At 37.0% G+C, this 26,954-nt stretch overlaps 1 protein-coding gene across 1 annotated transcript in view; it reads right to left on the bottom strand.

Moving 5' to 3' along the window:
- Positions 1 to 26,617, bottom strand: part of GPX2 (glutathione peroxidase 2) — a 51,419-nt gene extending 24,802 nt beyond the window's left edge. The window contains exon 1 of the mRNA XM_044073729.1: positions 26,298 to 26,617. Within this exon, the coding sequence (XP_043929664.1) occupies positions 26,298 to 26,519 (222 nt within the window). The 5' untranslated portion in view covers positions 26,520 to 26,617. The remainder of the gene's footprint in view (positions 1 to 26,297) is intronic.
- Positions 26,618 to 26,954: the final 337 nt, after the last annotated feature.

The raw sequence follows: 26,954 nt of genomic DNA, 5'->3' as shown, positions 1-26,954 counted from the left end.
CGAACAATAACTAATTTGTGAAGTATGACAAAAGGTAAATGTATAGTTTGCTAGGTGTCACTATACTGGAAATCCATTTATTCATTTTAAGTAAAGAATTGCAAGAGGCTAAGCCTCATACTTGAGGGGTACCCAAGGTCACCAGGTTATTTTCCTGTCAATGTAGAAGGACGTCCGCATCCGCAATGAAATCACATAACATAGTCATAAAGGACAGACTGCCTTGTTCCTGAGTCCAGTCTCTAAGTTTCAGTTCTTAGGGGGTTTCTGGTTCACTGCTAATAAAGGCATTCTGGGGTATGACAACTGCAGAGGAAACAAACCACTGTATGAATCTGGTTCCTACATTTCACTTTGAGGAACTACTTCTTGACTAGGATAATCTGACTGAGCAAAAGCACATGTTCAGTAGAGGCCCAAGCTTGATCACCATCTTGACAACCCTAATTATGAGGTTGCGATGACACCTTGATATGTCACTTTACTGGTCAAGTCCTTCACCCCTAAAGTAGAAAGCCTATTTAATTTATTAACCAAGTATTCAAAATGGCTCCTTTTCAGCCGTGACCCAGACCACAACAGCAAGGTCAGATATATAATCTAAAAAGACAACTTAACATAGTCAGTCAAGCAGTATTTTATCTTTTTTTTGTAGGTCGAAGGATACCATTGTAGCCAGGTAAGTCCACACAGGGATGGGTGACATGGGGGAACACATTAACCACCACACACAGAGTGACTAGGTCAGAATTAAACTCCAGACCTCTGCATCTGTGAGGCAGAGAAGTTACCACTAAGCCACAATGCTGTCCACTATGATGAAAAGCATGATGGCTAGCTCACTGCCATGCTCAGGGACTCAAGAGGCTATGTAACTTAAGTTTTGCACTCGGTGAACAAGTAGTAACAAACACTCACATGACTGACTGGCTCTAATGTTTTTGTGCAATACAGTGTCATCACTGCCTTTATCTCTTACATATGTTACTAATTCTGTAATTAATATTTAAAAAAAACATGTGAATAATATATTTATTTCCATCTTGAATACCAAATTAATGAGTTGTGATCTGACAAACAAATAAACTTATAATAGATTTCTTTAATGTATGTGTTCACATTATTATTTGAAACCAGATCCTTTGATAATACCGTGATGATTCATGTTCCGTTTAAGAAATCAAATGAGGAATGACAGTATTTTAGAGGACATGGTAAAAATACATAGACTAGCTGACAAGTGGAATGCTGTTAATAGGAGAATGTTAATGTTTTGAGAGGATTCTATGACTGCTGCTATTTTGCAATCGTGTTCAGACTTTGTCAGTTGTATGCCCTTAATGTTAGTCTTGACTTCTGCGAAGTAGATGCCAAAAAGGAGCAGACCCAGCATAGAACCCTAAGGGACTCCAATAGTGACTGGTCTCTCTGTGGAAGTGGATTCCCCTATCCCAACTTCTTAGGTTCTATCTGAGAGCCAGTTGGTTATCTAATGTATAACTTAGGGGGTTTATGCTTAATTCCATGAGTTTATTTATAATGCCTGAGTGGGTTATTGTGTCAAATGACTAGGCCAGATCAAGGAAGGCAGTATGCACTATTTTGACCTCATCCATTCCCTTCTCAAAAAAGCCTACCAGGTTGAGTATGCATAATCTTCCCTTGACAGAACTGAACTAAGTTTGATCCAGTGTCTGAAGGTTTTCCATGTCAGTATTTATCATTTCTATGATAATTCAAGTCCATCAGTCTTTCCATGAGACTAGCCTGACTTATAGGTCTGTGGTTTTTGGGATCCATTGATCGCCCGCTCTTGTGCAGATACACAGGTACAATTCTCCATTTATGTGTCATAAAGCCTGGCTGGAGGCTATGGTTGAAAAGTGCCTCCAGTGGTCCTGATAGATTTTCATGCTAATTAAGAGGCATTCTGGGATGTTATCAAGGACCACGGATACAGTGTTCACGGCCTTTGAGACTGCATTTAGAACCTGCTCCCTAGTGATAGTTGGGGGGGGTATGTTTGATGGTAATTCTTGAGGGATTACCAGGGGAGGTAAAATTGGAGCTGAATTTGTCAGCCAATAAATTTGCTATATCTTCTGGCTCAGTGTAGGTGGTTGCAATTACTGTTACTTCAGCACATAGTTGTGTACTGCCTTTGAGATTGCGGACATAACTAAAGAAAGCATTATGATTATGCTTGCACTGGGAGGCTATTCTTATCTCAAACTTGGCTTTGGTAGACTTGATCTGCTCTCTGGGCTGTTTGTTTAAACTGATAAGGGAGCATACCTCTCAGCCTCTTAGCTCAAGAACTCTGGACAAAACCTAAGATATTAGGGGGGGCAAAAGTCCAAAAAATAGGGACAGATTTTGAATATTTCTCTTACAAACTCAGGAAGTTGCTGAAATAATGGGACTTCTGTTAACATACATATTCTGAAGGATATGAAGTCTGAAACTCAAATGTATGTTACTTCAGTTCTCAGTGATTTGCCAGAAAAACATACCAAAAAATATCAAAGATATTAGGCAAAAATCTGGACAGCTGAGATGTATGTAAAGGAGATTTTGTCCAGTTAGGAACTGTATTTCCAAACTTTTGTTGTGATTTTCTTCCTTTTGCTGTACAACCTATTTATGTCAGGATTCCACCAAGGTGGCATGCTTTTGAGTTTGCCCTGAGCATTTTTCTGGTGGGTACAACTGCCTCATTGTTTCTATTAACATGACTGTACAAGGTTTCTGTGAACAATTCCACATAGGATACTGTATTCACGGAATGTAGAGGGGTTTGAGACTTTGCCAGGTTATCACTTAATAATAAAAAGTTTGCCTTATAATAGATCCTAATTGCAGGGTTAACTGGGGTCATGGGTTTTATTTTTATTTTGATGGAGACAGTTTTATGCTTTGATCTTACAAGACAGAACATTACAGTGTGTGTGTGGGGGGGGGCAGGCCCAGTATGCTTGCACCCCTACTGGGTATGTGGACTATCTAATCCAGTGTGTTTGCGTTTAAAAAATTGAAGAATCTTTGGGCCTGTATGTTAATGATCCTGTATGAATCCCTGTTTACTGTGAGGTAGTTAACTTTGCCGATGAATTTGGGAACATATGTAGAAAGTAACCTGGCTTTCAACCAACGTGTCTAAAACAGTAAGGAAAGCATTCTGTGTTTAACTTATAAACAAGGGTATGGCATCTAGGTCCAAGGAAGTCATCATTCCACTGGACTCACCCCTCATCAATGAGTACAATGCCCCCTTCATTATGTATCTGACGAGGCACATACAACAACTAGAATATCCACAGAGGTTCTTCACAAAAAGAATGTGGGGCATTAATAATGTGTCCTATGCAGATTGCCTCTAAGCCCTATCCCTACACTCTGTCTCCTACAGATTGCTGTGGGGCAATCTATGTCTGGCATACAAGGCATTCCAGGATCCTACTTTGATGGATCTCTTGTATATCCACAAAACAAATAACATCAGAACTACCCAATCCAGGGACATAAACCTTTCTTGCAACATAAACAGGACATGTTGGAGGGGCAGGCACATATCCCAAAAAACACCTCTTCTCTGGAACAAGCTTCCCACCCATGTGAAGCAGAGTTCCTCCCTGACCATATGGGAAATCAGAAATTCACCCCTGATCTGTCACCTATGGACAGAAGTAAACTGTAAATCTTTGACTATGCATGCCGTAGCTTACACATATCCCTAAAAATAATCTCTAGGTCACCAAACTTGTCGGATACATTTGGGATGCATGGCTAGGTTTAAAAAGGCCCCATAGCTGGCCTTAGGCATAGGCCAACTCGGTGGCCACCTAGGGCGCCACTCTAGTAGGGGCACTTTTCCAGTATTTATTTGGTGCAGGTAGACCAGGATGGGGGCACTGCGTGGTGTGGTGGTGGGGCGCTGTGAAGCCCTTTTGCCTAGGGCACCAGTTGACCTAAGGCCACTCCTGAAAGACCCTTGAGGTCATTAGCCTAGTATATACCGATGAACTTAATGAATCTATGAAGTACAACTCGGTGAATTGTCCATACCCAGAGGATCATTGCCCTACAGACATAAAGAAGGGTACATTTGTATATGTGGACACTTTAAAGATGCTCACAATCTAGAATTAAGGAATCTGCATTATCCCCAGGAACAGAAAAATATTTGCACACCACTGATTGGGAAAAAAATTTTAAAGTTAAATTAACATGGCACAAATATGCACAGACACACATGTATATACATACGTACACACATTTTTATATATATATATATATATATATATATACTTACACACACACACACACACACACACACACACACACACACACACACACACACACACACACACACACAATGGTACTGTCTTCTAATAAAACCTCCACAATGGGTAGTTACTTCTAATATAACATGCACAAACAGTGGGTAGTTACTTCTAATATAACATGCACAATGGGTAGTTACTTCTAATATAACATGCACAATGGGTAGTTACTTCTAATATAACATGCACAATGGGTAGTTACTTCTAATATAACATGCACAATGAGTAGTTACTTCTAATATAATATGCACAATGGGTAGTTACTTCTAATATAACATGCACAATGAGTAGTTACATCTAATATAGCATGCACAAACAATGGGTAGTTACTTCTAATATAGCATGCACAATGGAGAGTTACTTCTAATATAACATGCACAATGAGTAGTTACGTCTAATATAACATGCACAAACAATGGGTAGTTCTAATATAACATGCACAATGGGTAGTTACTTCTAATATAACATGCACAAACAATGGGTAGTTACTTCTAATATAGCATGCACAATGGGTAGTTACTTCTAATATAACATGCACAATGAGTAATTACATCTAATATAACATGCGCAAACAATGGGTAGCATGCGCAAACAATGGGTAGTTACTTCTAATATAACATGCACAAACAATGGGTAGTTACTTCTAATATAACAGTAACAATGGGTAGTTACGTCTAATATAACATGCACAATGAGTAGTTACTTCTAATATAGCATGCACAAACAATGGGTAGTTCTAATATAACATGCACAATGGGTAGTTACTTCTAATATAACATGCACAAACAATGAGTAGTTACTTCTAATATAACATGCACAAACAATGGGTAGTTACTTCTAATATAACAGTAACAATGGGTAGTTACTTCTAATATAACATGCACAATGAGTAGTTACATCTAATATAACATGCACAAACAATGGGTAGTTCTAATATAACATGCACAACGGGTAGTTACTTCTAATATAACATGCAGAAACAATTGGTAGTTACTTCTAATATAACATGCACAAACAATGGGTAGTTACTTCTAATATAACAGTAACAATGGGAAGTTACTTCTAATATAACATGCACAATGAGTAGTTACTTCTAATATAGCATGCACAAACAATGGGCAGTTACTTCTATTATAACATGTACAAACAATGGGTAGTTACTTCTAATATAACAGTAACAATGTGTAGTTATGTCTAATATAACATGCACAATGGGTAGTTAATTCTAATATAACATGCACAATGAGTAGTTACTTCTAATATAGCATGCACAAACAATGGGTAGTTCTAATATAACATGCACAAACAATGGGTAGTTACTTCTAATATAACATGCACAAACAATGGGTAGTTATTTCTAATATAGCATGCACAATAAGTAGTTACAGTATAATCAACAGTGCTTCTGAAGTATGTCTGCTCCCACTGTTTTACAACTGATAATAGACCAAAGAAACCCCAATATTACCAAATGTTACCAAAATTCCTTCTGGTGATGAGAGGAAAAAGAAGAAGAGTGTCTGAACAACCTAAGTAGAGTCCTAGACAGGCTGACAGAATATGGGATAAAAGGAGAATAAGAAAAACGTGAGTTTGTCAAGGATAACATTTCATGTTGTGGTCATGTGATTAACAAGAATGGGATGTAAAGATTACAAGAGAATGTGGAGATTGTACTACAGGCACTAAGGTCTCAGAATGCATCATAACTGAGGTCATACTTGGAATGGTAAACTGCTACCGGAAATTTCTATAGAACCCCTCAACTGTGTACTAACCACTGAATATATTGCTACAGGATGCATCTGAAGTTAAGTGGGTGGAGGACTGTCATCACACATTTAAGAAGCGAAATAAAATTATCCTGTCAGAGAAGGAGCTGACTCATTTTGATGCAATGCTGACTACAATGTTGGAATTGCATGGTTGTAATTAAGCTAAAGTATTATTGCTGATATAGGTAATAATACATTGTGGTTACCACAGTTCATGAGAGTGAAGCTAATAGCTTATACAGTAGAAAGTACTTTTTGGGTAATATAGGAACAGACACTGTGTTTAAACCAATAGTTTTAAATGGGGTGAAAAATATCCAAGTACAATTTAAACCCATTTGTAACTATGATTAAGCAAACTACCCAGACCAACTAGATGCCTTTGTGTGATGTAATATAATTAAAAAAGAGGACATTCTTAATATTTACACAAAGCTGAGAGTGAGACCTAAATAAGGAAATAAAGACAAACTGTTGCATTATTAAGGCATTAAAAATATAAAGTATTTTATGCATTTGTGATACCAGGAAGTAAAGGATTAAGTTTAACCATATTAATCAAAATATTCTACGTTTGACTACTGGCTAGCTAGTGAAGATAATCTGACTCATAGCAAATTAAATACATCGCACCACATAGTAAACTTTTAGAATGTGCATTCTAATTAAAAGTTAATGTGTTAAGGAAACTACAAGTGTTTAATCTCTTTACAGAAAAATCTAAAAATAACTTGGTTTACTCTTTTGACAACTGGGTGGGGGAGCTTCTCTGCTGACATTTTTCAGTCATGATCCAGGAACAAATAGGTCATAGCCATATGTATAGATACATGCAACTAACAGAATAACTTTCTGTAACTGCCAGAATTGTATGTGTAATAAACAAGCATATATTAAGTAGTCTGAGTTACAATGGGAAAGATTGGAATTGTCATAGTTGCATGATAGAAGTCCTATGGCAGAGGGGTTATCAAAAACTTTATAAACACCTTCCCTGTTGTAAAAGGTAATAACCAATATGAACTGGTAATTCATGATACACAACATAGATGATATATTTCCAAACTGGTAAAAGTACTGATACTTGTAACTATTATAGTTTAATTTCAACTAGATTGCTTTGCACATTTACATGTATATTTCAACAGTGAGACTTTATTTTCTGTGGTTACAATAAACTCAAAGAATGACATTTTGCATGGCAAATTTGCAGTTGGGTATTTTGTCTTTTAAATGGGTTTAGTAATACGTTCAAAAGGTTAAAAAAATCTCATTTGGGGTAAATGGGAGGAAATGAGGGGAAATGAAAACAAAATAAATAAATATAAGCAAAAACTAAACATGAGTGTTTAAAGAATTGTCATGCATGCCCCTCAACTGATATCATTTAGGGTGTAGATTCAGGCTTGCTCCTCTTAGACTTACTGAGTTTCTTCATAAAGATAGAGCTATTTAAAAATTAATACATTGTTATGGGTCTTGTCCCCTTAGGAACTTTTTAAAATGGAAGGTGTGTCTTTTTCTCAGCCTATGTTATGATTCTTTTAAAAGACAAAGTTATGATATTTAATGTTCAGAAGCTGAAACATGAACATGTGATGAGTTACTACCATACACTTAAAAAATGTAGCATGTATTAAAAACTAGTTAGGAGTGTAAGTATTACATTTTGACTAGTTAAGAGTATGTGAAAAAAGACAATTGACATTTGTTAAAAAAGACATGTTTTACAAACTACTTTAACATTTAAGGTTATTTTTTATTTATGTAATTTACTATAAAATAAATGTTAAGTCATTGTTACAGTTAAGCAAACCAAAGGATACAAAATTAGAGCTTGCCTGTTACTTGGGGGGATAAATTAGAGTCTTCACATAAGTACTTATCTTAAGGCTACTATGTAAAGGCTACTATGTATTTTCTACTTATATGTGAGTGTGTGTATATATATATATATATATATATATATATATATATATATATATATATATATATATATATATATATATATATATATATATATATATATATATATATATATATATACATACACTGGGCTACATTAAGCACACAAGTACATTTAATGCAGGTGTAATTGAAAAGATTCCTACAGCAATAGTAACTTCTGAGATTTTCATCTGTAAAGTACATATTGGAATATGTTAAAAATAAGATTTAAAATTTCACATCTGAGATTTAAAATGACATTTGATGTTTTATATTATGAAACAACAATTAAAAACTGGCTCACAAGGGATGACAAAAGCAATATATTTTTGCATTCTTGTAGTATCCTATTCTGTATAACAAAAATGACAAAGAAAGATTAATACATTTATAAATGTATAAATTAGAACTAATCATTAAACAAGTTTAAAAGAAAATGACCGACACAATGAATATGTTACTGTTTTACATTAGTACATTACATGTATCTGTCTCTTAAAATACATTATAAATTCAGTCAGGCAGGATGCTTAAAATGTAAACTGACTATACCATGCAGTTCAGCTTGCTAACAAGTTCCAAGACTGTTTTTTGGAAAATAATACATTTCTACTCTGACAAATAAGTTTGTTTTGAAACAGGTACATCACATGCTGCAATGCATTGACCTCAGAAACATGTGACGCAGGCGAGTAAAAACAGCCTTGTACCAGACAAGAACACATAACAAGGCCCATGTAAAAAGGTACTTAGAATTATGATATTGCTTTATGGAAAGTAAATGATAACACCTAAACTTTTGATATGTGCTGAATAATCTAAAGGATGTCTTTAGTGTGTACATGTGTATATGTGTGTGTGTGTGTGTGTGTGTGTGTGTGTGTGTGTGTGTGTGTGTGTGTGTGTATATATATATATATATATATATATATATATATATATATATATATATATATTATATGTAGTTCACCATATTAACAAGTAGGCCATTCCTTAAAAGCTGTTTTGTAATTTAAGTATGACATCCCATCCTTTATCCCTTCCCAGGTAGTTAGCAGTTATGTGATTACCTTATGAATAAAAATGCCTTGTCTGTCTTGCCTAACAGTATCAGTGAATCAATAACTTCTTACAACCTCAAACATTTTTCTTCAGGTACAGAAGTACCCAGATCAGGAATATGTCACTACAGAAAAACTTAAATCTTTCAAAGATAAATTGTGTTATCATCTCTTAATTTTTCTTTTACTACACTGACAATTACTTTTTAACAGTTTGACTATAGATGATTTTCCAGGGAGTATTTTAATATGGTTTCAAATAGACAAAACAGTACCAGGGAAATGCACTGCCTTAAATGGTTGACAAACAAAAACTTTGTGCACATCAACTGATCACAGAACAATGGTCTTTGACATTAAGTTCAAAGCATACCCCTCAACCTCTTAGAGTAAGAAAGCTGGACAAAGCTATAACTAAAAGTGGGACAAAGGCCCAAAAATAGGGACAATTTTTAAACATTGCGCTTACAAACTTAGAAAGTTGATAGAATAACAGGCTTTGCATTAACATGAATTTTCTGAAGAACATGAAGTCTGAAACTCAAGTGTCTGTCATTATTTTCTAACTTCAGTCTTTAATGATTTACCACTAATTTGGTCAAAATCCCACAATTTTATGAAAAATGGACCAAAAAATATGAGGCCAAAATCTAGACATAATGTGAAAATCTGTATGGTTGAGTGGTATGTCTCAAAGACATGAAAGCAGGTTATAGAGTCTTTGTACTGTTCATGACCATTCCCATGAGGGCATCTGGAGTGCACTGTAGATAGTACTATAGTAATGAGCTGTATGAAGAAGAAAAGGGGGGGGGGGTGCTATGTTTTTTTCAGCTTTGCCAGGAATCAATCCTGATATAGAAATGGGACAGTCAACAAACTTTATCTATATCAGGAGTGTAACTCTCTGTGTTGCAGAACTAGCTGGAAGACTTTAACAAATATTGCTGGCTCTTGAGTAGACAATGAATACATTTGATATTACCCAGGACCCAGCAATGTCACAGGTGGATCTATTTTCAGTAAGTGTCAATAGTCAACTAAAACATTTTCTTGTTACAGCTTTACAATTCAGTATTAGAAATAGATGCTGTTTTATTTACATAGGTCAGAGCTTGCCCTTTGCATATGTAACCTTTACAGCAGTACAGAAAGTATAGCAAAATAGGACAAAGGCAATTAATCATGGTAGCTCCTTTTTGGTCTAGACATCCGTGATTTTCTCTGCTAATTAAACTACCCATTCATGCACCTTGGTCACCATCTGTTAACAGAATACTGCTAACAAGGCAAAAGGGTAAAAGGTTACATCTTCCTCTCAAGACTGTGAAGATACATCTTTAATTTCAAAAACTACTTACTTCTCCACAAACGTGTTCATTGTGCCAAATGAAGCTACACGGACAGTACCTGGGAAGTCATACCTACAGAACTGGAAGACATTACTTTCCTGGACAGAAATTAAGAACTTAACTCCATTTAATTGCCCAATTTCTAAAATATTAAGACTACCTCAACCATCTCTTTGAGTGTAACTTAGCTTACTTTCCCATTACAGTAGAAGTGTCACCTGTTTCTGCCTGCTTGCCAGTCTTTCTGCAGCTATCATCCAACTCCCCTATCAAGGTCTTACGTGAGAAACCAAGAACTGTTTGAGATTCAGCCCAAATGCTATGATTTAATATCAGAGTGACCTTCCATAAAGATGTCTGTGGAGTTGTGCAGGGTACATATTTGCCAAAAAAGCACACCTGCATGTTTGTACCTAATTTTAGTTCCTACATGTTTTCTGTGCATACATCTCAACCTGCAGACATTGAAAATAGGGACAAAGACCTATGAAAATTAGGCGCATACAGCCAAAAATTCTGAACATCTGATCAGCATAAAATCTGAATACCAAACAGCACACAACTCTTCCTGCTTAAAAATATTTAAAAAGCAGTGACAAAAATTATGGAGATATAAGCACATTATCAAAGACTGTGTGAAATCTGTAGACTTCAATGAGCCGGATTGCAAATTTTTAATTCATAAGGTAATTTTTTTGCCTCTGAAAATGGAGATGTAATATATGTCCTTTTTCTTTAACTTATGGGTGCTACTAGTATGTTGTTCACAGACTGTGGTTTTCTGTGTACTAGACAACTTCAAAAATCATGGGTAATGACAAAGATTCAGAAAACTGTGTAAAGGGGGTAAATCAAGCATGAAAAAAGGACATAGCTCCAAAAATAGGTATATCGTGCAAGGGAAAATTAAGCCTGAAAATAGGAACATTCCTCCAAGATAGGGCAGTTGAGAGGTCGGTTTCTGTGTCTAAACTACATCTGTTCTTCATTTCATTGTATATTTTTTTAAATTTTATTTAAGATATTTATGATTTTTTTTTTCTGTAGTACTGCATTTGTATATCAGAAAAACATATTCACTGTGGGACCTTAGTCTCAAAGCATTGATCAACATCAGTCTTATATGAAAGCCTTAAACATGCACAGTACTAGCATTACTCATCACAAAGAAAAGAGACAACTGACAAATATCCATCTGGGAGAAAATGCACAACAGGTGTGTTATAACTTGACTGTTTACTTATACTTCGTATGGCAGTGTTACTGCTTTGCAGCAGGAAGACTGTATAACATACAACTCATACCAGGATGCAGAAGCATGCAGAATGTAATTTAGCAAAAACATCAGAGATTACTATAATGATGAACAGACAATTTTACAAAGGTTCTACATCAGACTTTTAATGTCAGAAAAAATGTTGCAAAATCAATAACACCATGCACCAAAACTGCAGTATTATTATTTTAGACCATTTATGTTAGACCTGCATGCAATTTAGGAGCAAATATATAGATTTGCAGTATTCTGCATGATATGTGGAATGAAAAACGGAGTATAACTGATCATTTTTATAGATGAATCAAACAGAGAAGAGCAATAGTGAAATTCTCCCAAAGGTATTATGCTTACAGTCAGTCAGTCAAGTCTCAGGTGGGTTACCAAGCCAATCAGAACAAAAGAAGTACATTATAAGGATGCACTCAAGTAATGGCAAATAAAGTGCAGAATATATCCATCAATATGTAATTACTCAAGAAACAATCCACACAACAAAAATGTTGCTTTTCCTTGGACCTCCTTTTGCAGTATTCTTAGCTTTCCCGACCATTTAGCTCTTTGGAGAGTCAGTCTTTATACTGTCAGCTAAGTGCATTGAAAGTAGATTTAATGGGACCTTTAGTCATGCCTTGCTTCTGATATATCCTTAAGAGGTAATGCTGAAGTGATTTCTTAAAGATGGACACAGACTTTCCAATCACAAGCTGTGGTACCTTGGTCAACAGTCATTGTAGTAGCATTTTGGTTTTCTAATTGTAACATGCAGACTGGAATTATTTTAAAGACATAATCCTGCAGTTTTAAACATGGCAGTTACTAGGCAGCAGCGTTTATGACAGTTGCATGGAACTGGACCATTTACTGCACTGAAAGCACATTACAGTTAGAAGCATAGAGTGCAGCATTGCATTTACTGAATGTAGCCAATCAGCAGCAGCCATGTTTAAAACTGCAGATGATTCTGACTCTGTTTAACTCTGTCTGGCAGACAAATACATGCAAAGTAGTCTGCATTCTGGTAATTGGCAGAAGGAAGGAAACTAATACAAAAATTAAACATATTTTTGTTATCTGATTTTGGTAAACCATCAATATAAAATGCAAAAGATGACACAATATTTAGAGCTGCTTCAAAGTATTTAGTAGTTTGCAGTTTTTATTTTCACCGATTAAGAATAAAACTTTCATGCACAAAGAAAACTTAATTCACCCATTAGTAATTCATGTTGTTTAAACTCCATAGCTAGGCCTTCTCTATTCATTCTAAATGCAGAGTAGAGTACAAACCAAATGTTTACAGTAACAAAATATGTAGGAGTCCCTCATATGTGTGTTTCACATATCAGTGTTTCAAATGCAGGAACGTGACAGTGCTACAGATAGTTTGATTTTTTTCATTTTTCTTAAGCCTGACTTCCTTGGATCATTTAGTATTCAGAAGATTAACTCTACACTAGGTGTAAATGTAGATTACCACAGTACCTGCCATTTCATTGATAACAATACACAGAACCAGTCTTTAATGTGCACCTAGAACTACAAATGCCAGGACAGAAAAGTCCACTGCAGAACCAGTCACCTTCTTTTCTAAGCAGTTCCTGATTACTCATATTTGTTTCCAAGTACCGGCCACTGGGCACACTCAGGTGCACCAGTGAAACCCTTCTAATGACTTGTTGAGTTAAACTACACCTTTCTGTTTTTTACCTTATGGCATTGCAGATGACAAGCCAGTTAATTCTCCTCTGCTGATGATGTTAAAATGGATTCAGGGTTCTAGGCGATGAGACATTGCACTGCAGTACATTTGGTTGGGGACATATGGCTGAAGTGACATTCACCTGCAAAGACATATAGCTGTTGCAAATTTCCTATGGGCAAAGAGAAGCATGCAGTGTCATGCCCACAGCTTCAATAAACAAGTGCATAGTGGTAGGGGAAGTAATGTGTGTTGTGCTTGGTGCACAGTGCATGCTTATGTAAGTACAACATGTTGAAGTATGCAACAGCATACAGGAAATTCTGCATGCTAGTGCAGTCATAGCTCCAGAACGTGTTTTAGTTAATGTACACTATCTACTGTGGAGGGGGTAATGTTCACACACACCAATTATAAAGGCACTGCCCATTGTGCACTGCATTTTTATTGCCACTGACATGCGTACTGGCCAGCCCGCTGTTGACGCCTGCCATGCTGCTTGTTGTCTCTTGTTGCCCTGGTGTCCATGTACATTATATTCCCCCTGTGCATTTGTTTATTGAAGCTGTGGGCATGGCACTACAGGCTTCTCTTTGCCCATGGAGAATTTACATCAGCCATATGTCTCTGCAGCTGAATGCCACTTCAGCCATTTGCCCATAACCAAATGTACCACAAGAAAATGCCTTGCTACCTAGGAGCCTGAACCCTGTTAAAACACTGTAGTTAGCTTATGAGTTTATTGTCAGCTAATAAAAGATAATTTTATAGGGTTGTAGTAAAGGAATCAGGGCAAAACTTTGTCTGCATTACCAGTAGAGATAATATCAGCTGTTTGCCAAGAATCAGGATTGAGACCAAACACAGCAGTGGAATTTATCCTAGAGTTAGGTGAATACTTATTAATCCTTGTACAGTGCAAATGAGTCAGAAGGTTAGAGCAGGCCAACATACTGCATGGGGAAGTCCCTAGCCCCAAACCATGGCCTACCAAATTCCTGCAGTGGCTGTGACGCTCACTATAGCTATTTCCTAGGGAGGTGCATCCATGCATGCTTCAGTCACACATGCCAAATCCCCCATCATGGAATGCAGTATCACTCCTGAACATAGTGATTCATCCCACACCTCTCAGACTTCTGTAGAGTCAGTGGTGTAGTAGACTGCAATGCCTTCCTCCACATGATAGGTGAGCTGGTGTCAGCTGCTTCACCAGCTCTTGCAGTTTCCTGTGCTGCTAATCAAACATAGCTCATCTGTGATATAGTCGGGTTTTATCTCTCGTATATCCATTATCACATGCTTAACTTACACTTGTACTAACTGTGTCCTTATGGTGTGCTTATTTGACACTTGTACCATTTCATTGTACCATGTTAATGTGAGCATAACCATCACTTTTATCATATTACTGTACCATTTTATTGTACATCTGTGCTATTTAATGAATCTAGTTTGTGGTTCAAAAGTGTTAACCGACCGGTCTACTTACCCAGTTAACAAATAAAAATAAGTAAGTAAATAATTCAATGTTTCTTTGGGTGTAACAGCCTTGTCTTGGATGTTAGAGTAGCAAGGCTCAATGTTCAAGATCTACCTTAGCCATTTTGCCTGTCTTGTCAATGAGCTTTAGGGTTTCTAGGTTTCTTCTACTGCTACATTGTTCTTTCATGTCTAGTGCTGCTTAGAGTTCTAATCTGGCCTTTTAAATGCACTGATATGCAATTTTTGCAGGTCCATACATATTGGCAGGTGGGCTGCTCACCATTTTTCATGAAGTACATGTAGACAGTCATTTTCTCCTTTCCATAGAAGAAGCTCAGAAGTGTTAGATTTGGACTGTATTCCTTTATCAACGTGCATTCTTTACAAATAGTAAGTAGTTAATCAAAATAGGACAACCCAATCATTCTTGTAATGAATTAATAGCAAGAATGTGCCTAAGAACCCCCAAAATAAACCTAACAAATTTTGAAAGAGAAAGAAGAAAGGGCAGCCACTAAAGCCTAAGTGTACTTATGCATTTAGTCCACATGACTATTAACATGGGGTATGCACAAAATGCTGACAAATTATTCAGAATGTGAATTTGTAGCATTGGGTACTAAAAAGCGTATTCAGTTCTGCACAAACTGCAACATTTTGTGTGATCCTATGCCAGTGTGCAACAATTATGTAAGAAATATTTACAGAGTCTGCAATTCAGCTCAATAGAACAGCTGGTTCAGGCAGCAATGACTAAGGCCTGGAGATTTAACATAATGAGTAACAAATTAAATGTGCTTAATCAATATTCTGCTTCTGGATTCCTGCACACAGCAGAGGTAAATAAAAACAGCAAATTTACCTACAAGATAAAATAAAATAACAATTAAAAAAGTCAGCCATTAGTCATGAACTTGGAAGAAAGTAATTTAAAATCAGTTTTGTAAAAGCAAAGGAAAGAATATCTGAATAAATTATATATTTAAGAGAGTAAAAAGCCACAGTGCATTAACATACATGCTCTTTTTTTCTCCTGTGCAGGAGGCCTGGGACAGCCTCAGCTGTGATAAAATTTTTACCCACAACCCTAATGGGCACATTATAAGAAACTGTCAACCTTTTAAGGTCATGTATCAACACAATTTGCAGCTAATTTACGGTCTCTGATGCTCTTATTGGCAGCTGTGTACTTGAATAATACTCTAGTATCCAGTCTATATTCTTTGTGATAAACTTTGTTTCAATATATTAATGTACCCCATTACTTCACATTCTTCACGTCTGTCATTGTGACATTTTGGCTGATTGATCATTAATCAGATTATCAAAACTTTCTAATCACTTATTATGTTGCACATCTTCATGTTGTCAATTTTTCTTCTCACAATTGTCCTTGACACAATGCTAACCTAGGGCATAGCAGAGAAACCTATTTCTGTTCCATGTAGTTAGTTGGTAATAAAGAAAGCAAGCAAACCCATTCAACTCTTTTTCTACTGGATATTTGGTTTACTATTATGGAAAGCCCAAGGGTAGAACAGCAGCAATCAGTCTTTAAAAAAAACAATATACAATGGGATTTAACACCAGTCGTGTAGCCCTACACTGTGATCATACATGAACGAAGCACATTAAAAGCTGTCAAGGGATGTATGGGTTAGGTTCCCTTGTGCAGAAAACAGTACATGATCTGCATACATTCACCATAGGATGCTGAGATCTGAATCATTTCAATGCTTGCATTCTGTGCTTTCTGTCTAGAGCCTCTTCCTAAACCTTAGTAAACATCTTCTGTTTTGAGACTGTGTTCATTATACTTGTATTTTGGTATATGTAGCATGTTAACAGTTGTCTTTACTTATGCCATTTATCCAGGCCAACAGGTTTTGGGAGATTTATTTTATTTTTATTTTACATTTGTTGCCCAGGCTAGTCCAATTGGATATATGTCCATTTTCAGTGGAGGCCCGGGGAGAAAAGCTCCACATACAGATGAATATTTACGAAGACATTGATACATTACAAAGTTTTGGCAATCATTTCATTTCATTGGATTTAGCTTATTAACAAGGAAAATCCTAGTGCGTAAGAGCTATGGATATTCATACAAAAATAAGTACAATGACAAAACTGTAAAGTCACAGAAAGTCACATAAAAATCCTAGTGTGTAACAGCTAAGGATATTCATACAAATATGTACAAAGACACTATTCAACTGTAAAGTCACATACACATTATTGTCAATAGAAAGGAAACAAGCTTATACAGATAAGAAGATTAGTGTCTAGGGACAGGTTAAGCAGTTAGTCTGGGTTAACACACAGGCATAACCAGTGTGATTTAAGGTAGGGTTTTAGTTTGCTTCTAAATAGGTTAGCTGAGGATAGGGAGGGTGTTCCAGGTTTTACCCACTGTATTAGAGAACAATGAGTCACCAGCCGAATTATTGGTTTTAGCTATTTGTGCCAGTAGTTGGTTAGATGAGCGTAGGGTTTTGAGATTATTATAGGGGGTGATTAGGTTAGTGAGTATTGGTGTATTTATAGGTTGATAAAGGATCTTATGGGCTACTATTAGTTGGTTCAATAGTATTAGATTTGGCAATTCTAACCAGCCTAGTTGATTAAGAGTGTTACAATGATGGGTTCTATAGGTTGACCCAGTTGCAAACCTGGCAATATTGTTGTAGAAGGTAGTCAGTTTGTTCAGATTGCCTTTACATAGTTTAGTATAGACAGGGGAGGTATATAATAGGGTTGAGATAAGGTGGGTATGGGCAATAGTGATCCTGGCTAGTGGAGACAGAAAGGGTTTGATCCTGTAGGGGGAACCTAATTTTTTGTTCACTGTTTTTATAGTGTTGTTAATATGAGGCTCAAAGGTGAGGTTATTATCAATTAGTACCCAAAGTAGTTTTGTGGTAGGATCAGGAAATATGATAGTTCCATTGCTAGATGTTACAGTAAAGTTCAGTGGGGTGGTCCTATGGGTGGGGGTGAATAGTAGCATTTTTGGGGGGTTTTTTGGGTTCAAGATGAGAAATTGGTGTAGAAGCCATTTTTCAACTATGCTAAAGGTGTTTTGGGTTAGGGACTGAAGTTCAGATGGGGAAGTGGCTGAACATATAAGTGTGGAATTGTCTGCATATTGGATACAGGTAGCTTGAGGAATTACAGAATGAAGGTCATTTGTAAAGATAGAGAAGAGGAGAGGACCCAATATGGAGCCTTGAGGGACACCAAGGGAAACTGGGAGGTGGGAAGACAAGTTATTTTCGCATAGTACAGCCTGTTGCCTGTTATTTAAATAGGATTGGAACCACTGTATAGCAAGTGCATCCAATGACAGGTTTTTAAGTATGTTTATGAGGAGGTGGTGGTTAACCATGTCAAAGGCTTTTGACAGATCAATAAAGAGGGCTGAGGATAGTGTCGTTATTTTGATTTCTATTAATGCAGTCGGTAAAGGATAAGAGAGCAGAAGTAGTGCTATGAAATGGTCTGAAGTCATGTTGGCAGGTGGCTAGTAAGTTGTTTTCTAGTAGGTAGCTTAAAAATTGCTTATGAATGCATTTCTCCATTATTTTTGCCAAAGGGGTTAATATGGCTATGGGCCTGTAGTTAGATATCTCTTTGGAATTACCACCTTTATGCAGGGGGATAATATTTGAAACTTTCCAGATTGATGGGGATGGTTCCTTCAGAAATAGTTCTATTAATGAGGATGGATATGGGGTAGGCTATGGCTTTTGCTGCTTTTTGCAGGTATTCTGCAGGTAGTAGGTCTGCAGAGAGTTTGGTGGGTTTAAGTTTCTGAATAAGGTTACAGACAAGGGATGTGGAAACAGGCTGAAAATGAAATAGAGGGGGGCTGTTGGAGATAGCAGTCGTAGAGGATATGGTGCTAGGGGGTTGCTGATTAGCAAGGGATTGAATGGTCTCTTTGAAAAAAGTGTTAAAAGAGTTGGCTATTTGGTTAGAATTGTTGTGATCAGAGCCTGAGGGAGTTGTTGTGCTTGAACAACCTGGGTGTAAGAGGTTATTGATGCCTGACCAGAATTTTTGAGGATTATTTTGGTGGGTTTGTTGACGTTGACAGTAATAGTTTTTTTTATCAGACAATATGGGTTTTTTGTTTTGTTTCTTAGCTGTCTGAACTTTCATTGTTCTGTAGAGCTTTTTGTTGCATGCCAGCTGGCCCAGAGTTTATTTCTTTGGAGGATTTTTTGTTTGGTAGTCTTGGAGAGCCATGTGGCTAGTTTAGTCCTAGTTCTAATTGTGCGTGTTGGAGCATGGCAATCTAGAGTGGCTAAGAATTTTGAATTAAAGTATTTGACTGCATCATCTAATGGGAGGTGTTTCAGGGGTGACCAGTCACAAGCTGTAAGTTCTGTTTGGAAGCTATCAGGGTTAAAATTTTTGTTAGTTCTTATTGTCCTATAAATGGTTGGGTTTGGAATATCAGTCTTATACCTAATTAAAAAGGTGAGTGAGTGGTCACTTATATCTACCGGGAGGGTGCCTGTTTTGTAAGTTTGTGACTATTAGTGAGAATCCAGTCTAGTGTGCTTTCCTTGTTATTAAGTTTGTTGGTTCTGGTAGGGGATGTGATGGTTTGAGTAAAACCATATAGGATAATATGAGTAGAAGAAGGCTGTTCAGATGAACAGGACTTCCAGTTTATATTATAGTCCCCAAGTACTATGGTTTCTTGTGTGTAGTTGGTTGAGAGACAACTGAGGATGGCTTCTAATGTGCTAGTATTACTGCCTGAGGGAAGGTAGATAAAAAAAAAAAAAAAAAAAATATTTTTTTTAATTAAGGACTTCGCATAGACCGAGAGTCCCAACATCGGGTTCATGCGATGTCATGCTCAAACCCCGCCGGTCCCCATAGAGGGGCGTTCTGGATAATGTTTAATTCCTTGAGATTTTGATGGTGCAGTGTATTATTTTGCCTCACAGCTATAGGTTTTTCTGTTTTTTTCTTCTTGGTTGGGGTGGCTTCTGTTTGAGTCTGCATCCTGCCTGTGTGTGTGTGTGGATTTGCTCTGGTGCCCTGCCATTTACAAAGATAGTCTGCATCTCCTCTCTGTGTTTGTGTGGCTCTTTGCTGATGCATTTTTTTTTACAAAATGTCTCTGAGTATTATTATCCCCTCGTCTCTGCTGAAAATTGTTTTTGTTCTGTCAATGAATGTGAGTTCAAGGGCAGAGAAGTTTTAATGCTAGTTTTTCATTGTGAGAACTGCATTGCTTTTGTTTAACAGATGATAATGTGTGTGCTGTAAAATAAAAAAAACTTTCAAATGAAGTCCAATCATTGAGTAAAGCAGTATGCATGCATAGTGTTTATGGTAAAATGAGTGAAATAGCCAAGTAATGGTTAATTGGAATGGCTGCAGAGGCTCCAGTTCAACCATTATTTTGTCTATATTTGGCTTGTTCAGATTTACTGCATTAACAGGTTGAGAGGTACATGCAAATAAATTACTTTATAGAATTCATAAATGTTTTTTTTTTAATAAATTGACAACTCACTAAAGACTGAAGTTAGAAAATGACAGACATTTGGTTTTCAGATTTATTACCCTTCAGAAAATTTCATACTAATGCAAGACCTATTCTATTATCTTTCTAAGTTTATTAGTAGATACAGATGATATATATGGATTTACATTTATTGAGCTGAATCTTGGAAATAAGAATTTCTGCATTACTAGATAGTGGAGGTTTGGATTCTATTGTGATAACTTGTAATCCAGATTTGTATAGTATAGCTACTCCTCCACCCTTTTTAGCATTACGGTCGAGTCTCAGGATATTATAGCCAGAGGAAATAACTACATTGTGTTGTATTGATGGCTTGAGCCATGTTTCAGTGAGACAGAGGATGTCAAATGCATGTACATCCATAAGGGCATGTAGGTGAGCAATTTTATTATTTATGCTCCGAACATTAAGTTGGGCTATCAGGAGAGAGTTAGGGGACTTGTTAATGTGTTAGTAGGAGTTGGTGTGTCAGGCTTTGTGGTTGTGCTAGAGTCTGGACCAGTGTCTGAGTGTATATCACAATCTATAAGGGAGTGGACTTGTATTCTCAGGGTGAGTTGTAAAAGTTTACATATTAGGTTCTGGGATTTCCAGGCTCTTGGGATATAAGTGATGTGAGTGAGTCTATGAAACCTGGCTGATAAATACTTTGGTGGGCAGGATGTGTTATTATGACTATGAGGGAGTATAAGTGTTGGCGTCGAGGTTTGCTTAAAGAGGTTGTGAAATCCTAGATAGTTAGGGTGTTCATAGAAAGTAAGTAGGTAAGGTATAGTTAGAATAGTTAGGAGTGAGAATAAGAGTAAGGGTTTGTGGTATGTTAGGGTATTAGAAGGTGGCATTGTAGAATAAATTATGTTTATGTTAAAATACAGGGATAAATGCAGATAGTTTACTAAAGTGATAGTAGAAGAATTGTTTATGTTAATTTACTGGGATAGGTATAGATAGTTTAGCAAGGTGATGACTAGTGGGAAGTGGGTATTAGCACTTTAAGGGGTTGGAGTTTGTGATTAGTGGTAATGAAGGAGGTGTGTGGTTAGGGTGTATAAATCTAGAAGCACTGGGGGCGGGTGGAATTTGGAGGCAGGGTAGGGGAGCGGAGTGAGCCAGCAGGGCGAATGGAGCGGGTAGAGCCACAGAAGGAGTGAACCCTAGGAGAACAATCAGTAGAGCTGATTGCTAAGGTAAGTTTAGGTGGGGAAAAGTAGGAGATAAGAGCCTTAATAGTAGGGAGAGTAGTCAGAGTGGTTAAATGATGTAAAGTATAAAATAATAGAAGGATGGAATGGGACTGCAACCTAAACAAGATATAGAGAACTGGATGCCTGAGAGTTGTGATTAGAGACAGTAGGATAAATCTAGGAAAATGTTGCCATCTGGTGGAAAAAGGCTGCATAGCAATAGTAACCTCTAATGGGAGAGTGAATGGGAGGCAGCAGGTCTAGAATTAGAGTGGGGAGGATGACAGTTATTAACAGAGGGTACAAGAGGGGAAGGTAGGCTAATTATGAAAGCAGAAAGGTTTTACCTGCTGGTTGTCTTGGCTAGTAAGAGTAAGTTAAAAGCCTAGAGTATTACACAATTTTATGTCTACAGACAGTAGTTTTAAAGCACATACTTTCTTTTATTAGGTTTATTTTCCTTGAGGGACTGTTGCTCAGGGAGAGGACAGGTTCAGTTCCTTAGTTTAGGGAGGAGACGGCAGTTTTATGTGAAATAAGGCTGTGGTTCAGCAGACAGGGCAATTCCTCAACATAAATACTGTACAATCAGGTTGGGCAGCTGGTTACATAAAGGGAGAGAGAAACAGAGTGGTGATGTATGCAGAGAGTTAAACACACAGTTAAACACACTTACTAAGCTTAAACACACAGTTAAACACACTTACTAAGCTTAAATAACAAGCAAGCTAATGAGCATACTAGCATACTAGCACTAGCACTACAGCCAGATATATTTGAACTCTATTCTACGCATACCAAATGTTAATTGAAAAGTTTAAGGCACATTAGGTTACAGTTCAATATGTAGCAAGATATTCAGAAACCTCTGTGAATTACACAAAGCTACATTAATACCAGTGAAAAATGGAGCAACACAGTTTGCATGTAACAGTAAATACGGAGGGGAACAAGGTACACAGAATGCAATCAAAATCAGTTTAGATGCAGTAATATACATAGGCGCTAATCAAACATGGCATAATCTGTCTAAAAATAACAGTTACAGCATTAATAGTGTGCATAAAGTAAATCTAGTCAGATAGGACCTATATAAATCAGTTTAGGTTATATTCACACATCCACTGGTCAGACAGGACCCATAAAAATCAGCTACGCTTATGTTCAAACCTCCACATATGTGGATTTAGGTAAGCTAGACCGCTATTAATATAGTGTTGTAGGTGTATTTAAGGATAGTACAGCTTGCTTAAGCTATTCTCCGCCAATTCCCCCTTAACTTACACTGTACTCTGACAGAAATAGGGTTAGACTATATAGCGTTGTTGGCGTGCCAAAACACAGTATAGCTTGAGTAGGATACAACCTTCCAAATCCACATCTAAATTCACTCTACCGTGAATATACAGTGCTACATTACAAACGTGCTACTTAAACATGGCGTTTGGTTAATATAGACAAAGCTCTTACATGCTAAAATAGCAGAGAAGCAGAGCGGAGATGTCATTAATTCGTTTGGAGTAGAACCCTGAAAGATACAAAACTAGATACATTGGACTACTCATTGTTATACCACCTGCAGTTCCAAGGTAGTTGTACATGGTATCACTAATAGCCTTATTATCATGATCACACATTGCTAGACCGTGTATACATGTGTGTGTGTGTGTGTGTGTGTGTGTGTGTGTGTGTGTGTGTGTGTGTGTGTGTGTGTGTGTGTGTGTGTGTCTTTGCCTGTGTGTCCGTGTGCATGCGTGTGTGTGTGTATGTGTGCGCGTGTGTGCGCATTAGTACACGTGTGTGTGTCTGTGTGGGTATACATTCATTTAGCCGTCCGTTACCTTGTCAACGTGCTAAATGTCGAAAGCAGTGCAGCAGGTTCTCATATTTCCAAACTGGAGATAGTAGAAACACACAATATCCCCCCCCCCCCTTTTGACCCATGGTAGCACTTGTTTAGGTTGTAGAGTGGTCAGAAATGTTGCATTTGGTGTTTTGTATGACATTCCGACCGTTCGCCACTTTAAAAATCGACATTCTGATTCAGAAACACTAACGCTCAGAGATCGTTTCATCGACTAAATTAATGTATACCATCTGTGTGTGGTTGTGTGTCTGTGTGTGTGCGTTTGTGTGTGTGTGTCTGTGTGTGTATTTCAGGCATGGTCACACCACAGCATCCTGCACCAAGACTCTAAGCAGGACACGATTATCCATGTTAAGCTACCAATGTAGTTTGACACTAAGACTTTCTCTTAGAGTTATACTGTTTTGGACTCTCATGAAAGGAAAATGCACATTTAGATACACTGGAACTCTGTATTCTGGGCACTGTCAGTGAAGATTATATGAAAACAGTTACCACTCTAAGCCCTTGAGCCTGCTCTAATGACTCTGAACAGCATGATGTAACAATTTCCAAACTGCACTGTCTGCAATTTGTTATTGAAGAAAAGTTATGCACCATGAACCAGACCACGATATTACTTCCAAATATGTTTGTTTGCTTTTCTATTTTTTATTGACTTTTGATGTTACAACCAATAAAACTCGTTCGAAAAAAATCTGCAGACAATTTAAAAAAGCTGAAGTCTCTGCTTCATATTTGCACGTCCTGTATTAGTGTTACATATCATAATAATGTTCACAACTGGTGAAGGAATAATTGTGAATAGTGTAGTAGTTGACAGGCTGTGAGGTAGAGGTCTGTGATCAGTTTTACTGGCAGGTTTTTTTGAGAAGAAATCACCTTACATTCTATACCACCACTTAATTTTAAGTACAGTTTTCTTATATGAGGAAAGGAAACACTTTTCTACTGGACTGTCTGGTTCTGTTTTAAGTACATTTCCTTATCAGCATCCCATACCACTTCTCACTGCAAATCCTTTCTGCAAAGACTGTTATGAACTGGTCAGGCAGTTGAGATACAGCAAAGCAACCAATAGCTTGGAATGCTTACTAATCATATGGCATGCAAATAAGTAGCACCTCTAGGTGGCAGTGTGGTAATGTTTGCCATTAACTTTCAGTGGAGCACTACAAAACTGAAAATAACCCTGTGGGAGCATGTTCCTATCCGGTTTAAGTTTTTATTAGCCTCTGTCTTCTATAAGCCTCCAAATATATGGTGACTGATCTGGAGTGTTAATATCTTTGTCAACACTATGCATATGACGAGGGTTTAAACTAGATGACAATCCAGTAGGATGTTAGGAATATATATTACAGTCATGGACACGCATTTATGTGTGTGTCTATATAGATATATCTATATGTCTATATATATATCTATATATATATATATATATATATATATATATATATATATATATATATATATATATGTGTGTGTGTGTGTGTGTGCATATACATATATGTGTTGTGGTATGTGTGTGTGTGTGTGTGTGTGTGTGTGTGTGTGTGTGTGTGTGTAGCTATGTTTATATCTTAAGAAGTATGTAGAAGCTTCATCAAAAATAAGATAACGTGTATTTAATGTGCACAACATAATGCTCCTTTTCTTCAAGCTCTGTATTAGTTACGCTTCCCTGAGTATATGGTTCATTTATAATGAATACACAGGGGCATTACACAAACTACAAAACAGGTTGCTTAAATGTGGAAAACATGTCTCACAGTCTATAAGCACAGCACATTTTAAATAAAAGGTGATGCAGTATTTCAGCATATTTATTTTAATTGCAGTATTTTCTATGCCCGTGATTTTAACAGTGAAACACTGCTGTAAATATATAGACAGTCATGCCAGAGACCACAGAGGAGTAAACAGAGACTATGTCATTGATGAGAATGAACCCTCAGTAAGTTATCTGTATATCTGTTTCATTTGTTAACCCAGATAACTAAAATTGCAAAAATTAGGTCTTTAACAGTAAATAACATTGTTTATGGGAGACACCCAGATTTAAAGACGTGAATACATCTACTCCATTCATTTTTAATAAACAGGTTAAAATGCAGCCTCTTCTATATAGTGGGAACATATGTCTGAGGGATTACAGATAGACAGGCTGATTCGTTTAATTGCTACTTCACCTGCTCAAAGCCTGACACTGAGTAAACAGTTCAGTGGAATTTACTTGTACTTATAAGTTCCTCCTTATCGTCTAGCAGTATTATGATTTGCAGTATAAAGTACATAACTGAAAGCCTGCAAACTCTTAATGGTCCCAACACTATCAGTTTCATAACACTCATGTTATCATGCCAGCAATAAATGCCTTCCATGCAGTAAAAAAAATAACATTCCGTTTGGATGTCATATAATACTATATCTAGTCTCCTTTCATTTTAAAAGCATTTGCTTATGAACTGCAATGTGCTAAAGGTTAGGTTATTGTTTCAATACTCGGTGCATAAAAGTACTACAATCTTAAGGTAAGTTTCTTTATTAGATATCCTGAGGAAAGAATTCCAGTCATTCAGATATTCCTAGTTTAGTCATTGCTTTTAACCTCCTCAGTCTGCAACATTTATTATGAATTATTTATTTGCTAAAAAGAAAATGTTACATGCAATTTATTAATAATTACAAACTGTCAATTCAGTGTAGCGTTACTGCAGCCTTAGCACAATACTTTGTACCTGTTGCACATACCTGATATCCAAACTGGTTGCAGGGAAATCCCAGCACCACCAGCCGCCGAGGGAACCTCTCTTGCAGCTCGTTTAGCTGGGTATAATCCCTGGTTGTTGTCCCTCAGAGAGAAGCTACATTCAAAATCAACACCACCCTCCCCCTGAAATTGTTGAAGTCCACAGTTTCACCACCCAGAGCTGTGGCAGTGAGGTCATAGAAGGACTTGGCTATGAAGGTCATGGCTAGTAGACAGCTAAATGCACACTAATACCTCATGTGTCAACGGTAACCTGCTTAATGTATAGGCATTAGCAGCAATTTGGTCAGGTGATCACAGGTGTGGTAGCACAAAGACTGTGTTCCCTGAATGACACAGCAGAAAGCTGACACTTCATTGCTAATGACATAGGCATCAGGTTAGTAATACAAGGAACAATGGATAACAAGACCGTTAAGATTTCAACATCCAAAGGTGCAGTCTCTGACCTTGTGAACAAACATAGTGACTTATTTTGCAAGAGCTGTACAGTTAACATAGTTCCAAAGACTACTTTCTCATGCTGGCTATAAAGAGGGCAGGGCCAGTTTTTGCTTTATGTTTTAGGTTAGGAAATATATAATAATTTTATGTATTATATAGTCTAAACAGCATGAAGTATGACACTTTGATCCTAA

This window comes from Protopterus annectens, chromosome 6.part0 (genome assembly GCF_019279795.1).
Source record: "Protopterus annectens isolate FY-2018-M chromosome 6.part0, PAN1.0, whole genome shotgun sequence".
In the NCBI taxonomy this organism is placed as follows: Eukaryota; Metazoa; Chordata; order Ceratodontiformes; family Protopteridae; genus Protopterus; species Protopterus annectens.
The sequence above is the reverse complement of the archived record's forward strand: the minus strand, read 5'-3'. Positions and strand labels throughout refer to the sequence as shown.